At 32.8% G+C, this 10,369-nt stretch overlaps 1 protein-coding gene across 1 annotated transcript; it reads left to right on the forward strand.

Annotated features, from left to right (window-relative positions):
• The first annotated feature begins 2,029 nt into the window (after positions 1 to 2,029).
• LOC147400627 (L-ascorbate oxidase-like) lies at positions 2,030 to 8,199 on the forward strand. The gene is given in 6 exon segments (XM_086446391.1): positions 2,030 to 2,305; positions 2,308 to 2,342; positions 2,446 to 2,538; positions 3,074 to 3,286; positions 4,625 to 4,819; positions 7,033 to 8,199. Coding segments are annotated over 6 exon segments (1,752 nt in total). The 5' UTR covers positions 2,030 to 2,052; the 3' UTR covers positions 7,996 to 8,199.
• The last annotated feature ends 2,170 nt before the right edge of the window (positions 8,200 to 10,369 follow it).

The raw sequence follows: 10,369 nt of genomic DNA on the forward strand, positions 1-10,369 counted from the left end.
AGAACATATAAGACAAGATTTTCAGAGAAGTCACAGATAGATTTTTTGGATAGAAAAATCGATAAATTTTACAAGACAATGAAGACCAAGTATTGAAGGTAAGATTGAGTAAGTTAAAAATAGTTTACTTTAGATGTTAATATTGTGGATTCGGGAATTCATGTTTAATACGATTATGAAGAAAATAGTAATGAAAATCAAGAAACAAACCAAAGAACACTAAGATTTACATGTTTCGTAGACGATGCATATCAACGAATAAATCCAATCTTCTTCACTAAGAAATTAAAGAAGAATAATACAAAAAAAAAAAAAAACCCAAAGTTTTAATCTTAAGCCGAAGTTTTGTACTCCCCTCTATTGTTCTCTCTCAAACCCTAGAAGAAGAAAACCCTAATACTTAAAATTCTCATAACATTATTATTTATAAGGTTCCAAAAGAGAAACTTATCCAAATTGTTAAATTTAGATCCCATCTCATGGTTGGGATAAAAGGCATAAATATAACAATTAATAGGTTGAAGGATTTATATGATCATCTTCAACCTTAATATTCTTTCTCTTTCAACCTTCAAAGTTGGAATCCCAAGAAGAAGATAGGAGTTTTGAAAGAGGAGAGGTCGAGGGAACGAGCAGAATGGGAAGGGGTTAATCCTATCTTTTCGATTGTTCCGAAAAAGAATAAACCGATTAGAGAGAACAAAAAAGAAGCACTACAACGACACTAGATGTAAAACACTAAACTTAAAAGCACAACACTTAAAGCTTCCTTCGAGACCATCAAGAGACATACTTCTCACTCTAGCTACTACTAGCTACTCTCACACTCAATCTACTAAGAAAAGGATGTGCCTCCCTCCCTACCATTTGAGGGGGAGTAGCTACGTCATAGTTGAACTTCTGTAGAGGAACCTTTGAAAAAGTAATTATCAATAAGTTAATTAACAATGTGAAAAAATAATTTTTTTTAAGTGAAAGAGTATTTTGGTCATTTTATGTTAGTTTCTAGAGAGATTTACTCGTAGACTCAATTGTTGCATTTTTATTACAAAAACTCCGTTGGAGTTCTGACAACTTGAAGGGAATCTTACTTTATGAAGTTTGGTACCATCCAAACCTCACTTTATCAAGTTTGTTACCGGGCAAACCCTAGAGTGGCGATCCACGTCATGAAATTCAAATTGAAGTGTTAATTTGTTACTTAACATACTTGGAGTGGATCCTAACCGCATAAATTTTTAACCTCCAAAAACATAATCTGATGCCACGAAATTATAAAAGACAAAATTCTAAGAACTTTGAACAAAAATTCAAAAAAATGAAGTTACTTTTCACCATTGAAATTTATATTTAAATTTGAGATTTCGATAACCATCAATTTTCAACACTTTGAATCAAGCTCAAAAAAAGATTTTTTTTTTCAATTGTTTTTTTTTTTAATCTGATATTTTCCAAGAAATCTAGAAGTATATATGTAGTCTTGGATTTCCAATTTGATAATCCATATAAACCCAACAAACCCTTAGTAAGATTTGAAATCTTAATAAGTTAGTCATGCTATCCTGATTCATCAAGTAAAGGTTTGTTCGGTAACCAACTTAATAAAGTAAGAGAGTTTTATAATAAAATTGCAACAGATAGGTCTGCTCCGTAAAGCTCTCTGGTTTCTATTACAAAACCAAGGTCAAGGCCTTCAAGGGGCATATGATAAGTCTGAAAACACAAGGAGTATCTCTAATAATGATAAAAATGAAGCGAGGTGTGTCTAAATCTCATCCAAATTAAATCAAAAGTCAGATTTTTGATTGTTGGTTAGTGGTTGTTTTCTGTCCTGATTTCATGCTTAATTCCAATTAATGTCTGAAATCCTCAAAAACACTGTTTATAGTAAATAGAGAGAGAGTCACAACTTAGTGGACTAGAATTAGTTGACACGTGGCAGAATCTTCCAGGATATCCCCTTACAGTTCACCCACCACCTTGTTGCCTATAAATTACAAACCACTCTCCAACAGCTCCATTAGGAGAGAGAGAGAGAGAGAGAGAGTTGTAATGTTTTATGATAGTTTTAGGCCTAAGGCCAAGAGATATCTTCAGCTTTTCTTGTGTTTCTTCTCATCAGTTTTGATTCAAATCTGTTTAGGTTCAAAAGCTAGACACTTTAGATGGGAAGTTGGATACATGTTCTGGTCTCCAGATTGCACCGAACAAGTTTTGATGGGAATCAACGGTCAGTTTCCTGGGCCCACAATCAAGGCTAAAGCTGGAGACACCATAGTCGTCCATCTAACTAACAAACTCCACACAGAGGAGTCGTCATACACTGGCATGGAATCAAACAGGTATGTATATTATCATCTCTCTTTCATATACCAAACATATGTGACACGTGTAATTTCATTAGAAGGTGGAGTAGGTTAACCATGTTTGTTTTGTTTGTAACAGTTTGAGACACCATGGGCAGATGGAACTGCATCTATCTCACAGTGTGTTGTCAATCCCGAGGAAACCTTTGTTTACAGGTTCAAAGTTGATAAGGTATTTTTTTTTTTTTTAAATTAGGTTTTTTTATCTACATTTTTGCACTAAAAAATTATTATTTTTGGGGTTCTTGGACTGTTTGGTTCACCATTTCTGGACTAAAAAAATAAAATTGTAGAAGATGATATTCCCAAACATTAATTTGTGATATTTCAGACAAATTAAAGTAAAATTTATTTTACACTTTTCAGCCAACTAAATTTACTACATTTGTCTAATGATACCACTTTAACAGAATAATTTAATACTTATTACCATTTTTACGAAAAAATTGCAACCCTAACAGACTTTTTTTTTTTTTTTTTAATTATATATAATTTTGAGTTTTTCTATTAACACACCAAGTTTTACTTATGACACACCAATATAATCTTAACAACCATTAAGTTAATGTCTCAGTAAAATCTCTCTTAATTTTTTCTCTTATATTAAGGTTTTTTTTAATTTTATTTTGAAGAATAAAAAATATTTTCTGACAGAATTAAGATAAAGAAATTGGTTTTATTTTTGTGGATATGTTATGGTGTTATAGGCAGGTACATATATCTATCATGGGCACTATGGGATGCAAAGATCAGCTGGATTGTATGGGTCTCTGATTGTTGACGTGGCAGATGGTGAGAGTGAGCCCTTCCATTATGATGGAGAGTTCAATTTGCTGTTGAGTGATTGGTGGCATCAGACGGCCCATCAGATGGAAGTGGGCTTATCTTCCATTCCATTTCGTTGGATTGGTGAGCCTCAGGTACACATTTAATTTGTTTTTGAAAATAAATAAATAAATTGAATTTCAGCTCATCAAATCAACTGAGTCAACTCAAAAGAGAACCAACACGGGTCAGAAACTCAGGGTTATTTGGTTATATATGGGAATAAAAAATAAATATTATTATTTATTTGAGTTTTTTATTTTTTATTTTGAGTCAAGTTAGCACAGTTCTTATAAAGTTAAAATATCTTTTTTAGCTAATGACTTTTTGATTCGATTATTTTTTTCACTCAGTCAATACTCGACTAATGTTGCAAGGACACAGAATCAGAGATCGTTTTGCTTGTGGATCACGAAGAAAATGATCTATGGTGTTTGTGCCCTTGCCACTTCAGCCGAGTATTGACCGAGTGAAAAAAACCAAGTCAAAAAATCATGACTCATCTTTTAGTTTCATGTTCAATAAATTGTATAATTATTAATTATATGACATTTTATTTATTAGAAATTTTTTAACGAAAAATTAATGAGTCGTGTTGGAGTAACCTTAACGGAGGACACCTTGAAGTGATAATGCGCGTATGTCCATAGATGCATTTTACTCGTATCTTGAAAAAAACAAATCTATGGCATCTGTGCACCATCACATCAAGATGTCCCCTGTATGTCCTCCATTGAGGTCACTACAACATTAATCAAAATTAATATATCATTTATACATATGTATCAAAGAATTTAAAGCCCATTAAAATTAATTAAATAGTCGTGCTAAACTACCTGTGTTAGACACCGGGTCCAACACTAAGTTGATCTGGCAGTTCAAAAATAACTATAGATTTATTTCCTAGAGATACAATTAGAAAATCAAGACTCTTTATGCACTATCAAGTCAACTCAGTGTTAGACCCAATGTCCAATGCAAGCAGTAAAGCATTTTCCTTAATTAAAAGAGTCGTGATAGTATGACTCGTTAGGTGGCATACTCAATCGACTCCTTGACGTGACAAGTTTAAGAACCGTAGATCTGTACAAGTTGGGATACACGATTGCATTTTCCCCATTAAAAAGTGTATCCTGAGGCATATAGATCTACAGTTCTCGAACTTATTCACATCAGGGAGTCGGTTGAGTACGTCACCTTGGCGACTCATATTATCAAGACTCTAATTAAAATCGATTGATTCTGTCAAGTTAACAAAATCAATTAATTTAAAATAATAATAATAATAATAATAATAATTAAGTAGTGAGAGGGATGAAATTGAATTTTACCTGGAGATATAAATAAATGGTCTTGATATATCAAAACCAAAAAAGCTTTTATACTTTTTGTATTTTTAATATTTTGTAAGTTTGATTTGGTGCTTTCTACAGTCACTGCTGATCAATGGGAGAGGGCAGTTCAACTGTTCCCTCGCAGCGCATTTTAGCAACTCGTCTGCCACTCAGTGTAAGATAAAAGGAAATGCGCAGTGCGCACCCCACGTTCTCCGTGTGCTCCCAAACAAGACCTACAGGCTCAGGATTGCAAGCATCACCTCTCTTGCCTCTCTCAACTTAGCTATTGGGGTAAATACAATTCTCTCTCTCTCTCTCTCTCTCTCTATATATATATATATATATATATATTAAATAAGAAAAAAAATGATATATTATTAAAAGTAAATTACCATTTTGTGAGTTGAATATGACGAAATTTTAATTCCAGATAATTATTTATTTTAATTCCCAAAACATGAACAACAAGATCGTAAGTTTTTTTCAAGTGGTGATCTCGCAAGTTTAAATCTCGCACATATTTTTTATGATTTCATTAAAAATAATGAACCTGAAAGATTTTCACTTTAAACCTATAAGATTGTCATTTTAACCTGCGAGATCTCTGCACTTAAAAAAGTTACGATCTCGTTGTTCACACTCTGAGAAATAAAATAAATAATGTATCAAAATCAGAATTTCATTAAAAGTTGATCATGTTAGATTAAAAAAAAAGTTCAATCAAATTATGAAATACATGGCTTGTGAAAAATGTATATCTAAAAGACATGTTGCATATCTTTAAAATATATCTTGATCATTGTTTGAATTCTACATTTGAACATTTAGAAAATTTTCAAACTTCATTAATATTTGTATATTTTCATTAATCAAAAAAATATTAGTCTAGTGTCATGTTCTAGTTCTTTATTTTTAATTTTAGTTATCCTTATAATACAATATAATATAATATTCTTAAAAATATATTATACTTGTGAATGTGAAAACCATTAGATGACAAGACATTCCATGAGCAAATATTCTCCGACATTCTATATTGGTTTGATCGGTGCTTCACAAGAATATATCCTGTAGATAGGGAGTATTTTAATACAATGGACCACATCACTACCCATTCCTGTCCATCTGAATCCAAATGATGGAATAGGTGGGTCAACTCTTGGGTTTTACGTGGGAATCATATTGTTGATATTTTGTTGTTTATGTTCAAACTCAATCCACTAGGCTTTTGATCATCTTCCAACTAAATAGACGGTCCTGATTGATGAACATGAATCACTTGCGTAGTATAGGATAATCACACCTGTTCTGATAATTCCTACGTTTGAAACCGTGTGAGGTCCACAAAGTTGACTTTTTCTATACATGAATAGCCGAAGAATGGTACCTGTGAGAGATTATACCTCCCGACAACTTTTTCTTCGGCACTTTTTTTTTTTTTTTTCTTCAACTTTGGCTGGATATATATAGAATCCAAATAATCTGATTACCCCCATGTGACATACTCGGATCTACTGTCCTCGATCTTGTCACGTCAAGTAGTCGATTGAGTATGTCACGTGGGATAATCAAATTATCACGATTATATTTTGCTACACGACGGACATGACAAGGGCACAAAATCATAGGTCATTTTTATCGGAATACATAAGAAAAAGATGTATTGTTCTATGTCTTTTCGATGTCCACTTAATACCAAGACCGTGTGATGTGGCATACGTTAGAACCATAGATTTTATGTCTCAGGATACACATTTGCGCATCCCATAAATATTTATAATTATGTATCCCGAAGAAAAATGATACATGATTCTAACACATACCACATCAGGAGAGTATGCCACCTGGGGGAATAAAAAAATCATTAATCTTTTTTTTAAGAGTGGTGATTTTCTTACTCCTCTTTTATACTCTCCCCTTAACTCTCTTGATGTGGTATGTGCATAGAACTATATTTTTTTTCTCGAGATACACAATTATATATATTTATATGGATGTGAAATTGTGTATTCTGAGGAAAATCTCTAGTTCTACGTACATGCTATTTTAGGAGAGTAGAGGGGAAGTTAGATTATCATTATTCTTTTTCCAAAGTCATGATTTTCAAATTTCCCTCTATTCTCATGAGGGGGAGTATTTCAGAGGGAAAAAAAAATTTCGATGATTATTGTGTATCTCGAGGCAAAAATCTATGATTTTATGAACATGTCATGTTGAGAGAGTAGAGAGGGAGTCAGAAAATCACGACTCTTCAAAATAGAAAAATGATTTTCTCTACTTTTTTTCTTCTTAGTTCATTGATTTTTCACTTGAGTTCAGTGAAACGGTCTTTCATTTGTAATATTAATTAAGTATGTAAATAGAATTTTCATTTAAGTTAATAATAATTAGAGAATTGCTACAATGACTCAAAATAACATGTCTCAAAGTAACATTATGCAGAGAGAACTATTAATTTTCCTGAAATTATCTAATGAAATATAATTTTCTTTGTGATCCTTTAGAATCATAAGATGTTGGTGGTCGAAGCCGATGGAAATTACATTCAACCGGTGGTCGTTGATGACATGGACATTTACTCGGGCGAGAGCTACTCCGTCCTCATCACCACGGATCAGAACCCATCCATGAACTACTGGTTATCAGTAAGTGTGAGAGGAAGAAAGCTTCAGACCCCACCAGGGCTTACCATATTAAACTACCTCCCAAACACCGTATCAAAACTCCCAACCTCCTCTCCACCTCTCTCTCCTGCATGGAACGATTACAACCACAGCAAATCTTTCTCCAACAAAATTCTTTCCTTAAAAGGCTCTCCCAAACCTCCTAGACATCACAACCGTCGGATATTTCTCCTCAACACTCAAAACAAGATCAATGGTTACATCAAGTGGGCCATCAACAACATCTCCTTAGCCTTACCCACAACACCTTATCTTGGTTCCATCAAATTTGGCCTAAAAGATGGATTTGATCATCAAAGCCCACCAGAGAATTTTCCAAGTGATTACGACATAATGAGACCTCCAATGAATCCGAATTCGACATATGGTAATTGTGTGTACTCTCTCCAATTCAACCATACGATCGACGTGATACTTCAGAATGCCAATGCTTTATCAGATAATGTTAGTGAGATACATCCATGGCACTTGCATGGGCATGATTTCTGGGTATTGGGTTATGGTGATGGAAAATTCAACGTAGAAAATGATGTAAAGAGATTCAATTTGAAGAACCCACCATTAAAAAACACGGTCGTGATCTTCCCATTCGGATGGACCGCTATAAGGTTCGTTGCGGATAATCCTGGAGTATGGGCTTTTCACTGTCATATAGAGCCTCATTTACATATGGGTATGGGTGTGATATTTGCTGAAGGTGTTGAGAGGGTCAAGAAGATACCTAATGAAGCTATAGGGTGTGGGTTGACAGGAAAGATGTTGATGAACAGCAACCATACATGAGAGAAAGGGAGAGAGAGAGTATTAGAATGAATTAGAGTCATCATGTCCCAATGGATTGATTATATATTGAACTTTTGAAATATGTAGACTAGATTATTTTCGTTGTACTATTTTACTTGATAGATTTTGAGATAAATTGAAGTTACCCTAAATGATTTTGATCATGTCCGATGAGATTATATTAAATAGAGAAAGATTTACCTCCATAACTAATCTTCCCCCATGATCTAATCCTATGAGAATGATCTAGTATATTAGTTTACATCATAACTAATCTTCCCCCATGATCTAATCCTAAGAGTATTGCACGTGCAAAAAGGATGTAGTATAATCTAGGAGGCATCATGGATAACTTGGTTTTAAAAATCATAAACCCCCCCCATCCTCCCAACTCTCCCCACGTGGCTCCGGATAGAATCATAGATTTTTTTCTTAGAGATGCAAAACTTGTAATACCTTAAAAATAATGAAGCATATAAATATAATATTATATGTATAAAGGTATGTTTGATAAAACATCGTTGATAACATATAGATATAAACTCTATTTTATCATTTTTTGCACTTATAATATATTTTTTCTATTTAGGGGTAGAAAGATAATTTCACCTCAGGGTAGTTTAGTTACTTTGAAAATATCATTATCAACAAAATATTTATCTTTTTACATGAGTTCGATGAACTCTTGAATCCGAAAAATCATAATTTAATAAATAAAAATAAGAATTTCTTTATATTAAGGACGTAACCATCATTTTCATTTGAGTAATTTGTATTTTTGAACACCCAAATGTCAAAATTTCACATCGACTAAATATGAAAGCTGCTTAAAATATAATTTAACAAAACATATCAAACTTCCTAAATTTTAGGAGACAGGACATTTTTGGATTATTTTACCCTTCACATATTTTTTTATGTCTTCTTTGTTTTCTATATGATTTACTTTGTGATAATCTTTATTTTATCATGATATATTTATAATAAAGTTTAAAAATAATTTTATGACGTTGATGGTCTTCTTGGTTAAAAGTTGATAACTTTAAAAAAAAGGGTATTTTGATCTTTTCACGAATAGTCCAATGAAAGTGGATTTTTTTTAAATATTATATTTGAATTTTAAATCTTTATTTAATTATGGGAGAGAAAATGAGATGATTAATTGATGCTTATCCCATAAATTTGATCATTTTGAATTTATAAAATTCCCTTAAGCCATGTATCGTTTTTCTATTGTACAGAATCCTATTTCTTTTAATCCAAAATGTGACATGTATTTCAATCTTATTAGTTGATTACATTGAACTCTAAAATATTTTCATGTGGCTCAAAATCAATAATCAATGGCCTTGATGAAGAATATAATATTTTAACTTAAATAGGTGCAAACTGTAAGATTAATATTACGGGAAAAGAATGAAGAATTGCATAATTATGGAAATGAGATCTGTTGATTATAAGATTGTATATCAACCATTATTTTTTGATTGATCGTAATTGATCTTCTATATATAGTTTCCTAGAATAAGCTAGATGATGTACTATATATACATATATGCTTTCACGTTTGTATTCAAGTAATTCAATACACAAAAATTTTCAACATTTAATTTCATTTTCATGGTATTAAAGCATCGAACCGGGTGACTTTGAAACCTCCAAACGCCTCCACAACCTAAATTTTTGTTACAGCGTTTGCCATGGGAAATAAAGGCAGTGACGAAATTGGATCGACACCATCTAAGGCTATCGTAGAAGCATCAGATCCTTACTCTTTACATCACTCGGACCACCTAGGTATGATACTCGTCTCCAATGTGCTTGAAGGAGGCAACTACATCATGTGGAGTTGGGTAATGAGAATTAACTTTAGTGCTAAAAATAAGATTGGATTTGTCACAGATTCAATCAAGGCACCTTCTTCGACAGATAACAGTTTTCCCTCCTGTCAAAGATGCAACGACATGGTGATCTCATGGCTATTAAATTCCATTCTCCTAGACATAGCAAGCAGCGTGATTTATGTCGAAACTATTACAGAAATCTAGGCAGATATATAATAGCATTTTTCTCAAGGAAACTATTCAAGAATCTTTCAGATCAAACGAGATATCGTGGAGCATAGGCAAGGCCAACAATCAGTTTTTGTCTAATACGCAAAACTTAAAACTTTTTGGGATGGATTTTCATCCTATCATGAGCCTTTATGCTGCTCATGTGGTTGGTTGGAGCAACTAAAAAAAAGGGATGAGAAAGTGAATGTTATGCAATTTCTCATAGGATTGAATGATAGTTATGCCGTTGTTTGTGGACAAATCTTATTGATGCAACCTCTACCTGACACACGTCGAGTTTACTCATTTGTCTTTCAACA

The sequence above is a fragment of the Akebia trifoliata genome, chromosome 6, assembly GCF_017979445.1.
Source record: "Akebia trifoliata isolate Shusen 1 chromosome 6, ASM1797944v1, whole genome shotgun sequence".
NCBI lineage: Eukaryota > Viridiplantae > Streptophyta > Magnoliopsida > Ranunculales > Lardizabalaceae > Akebia > Akebia trifoliata.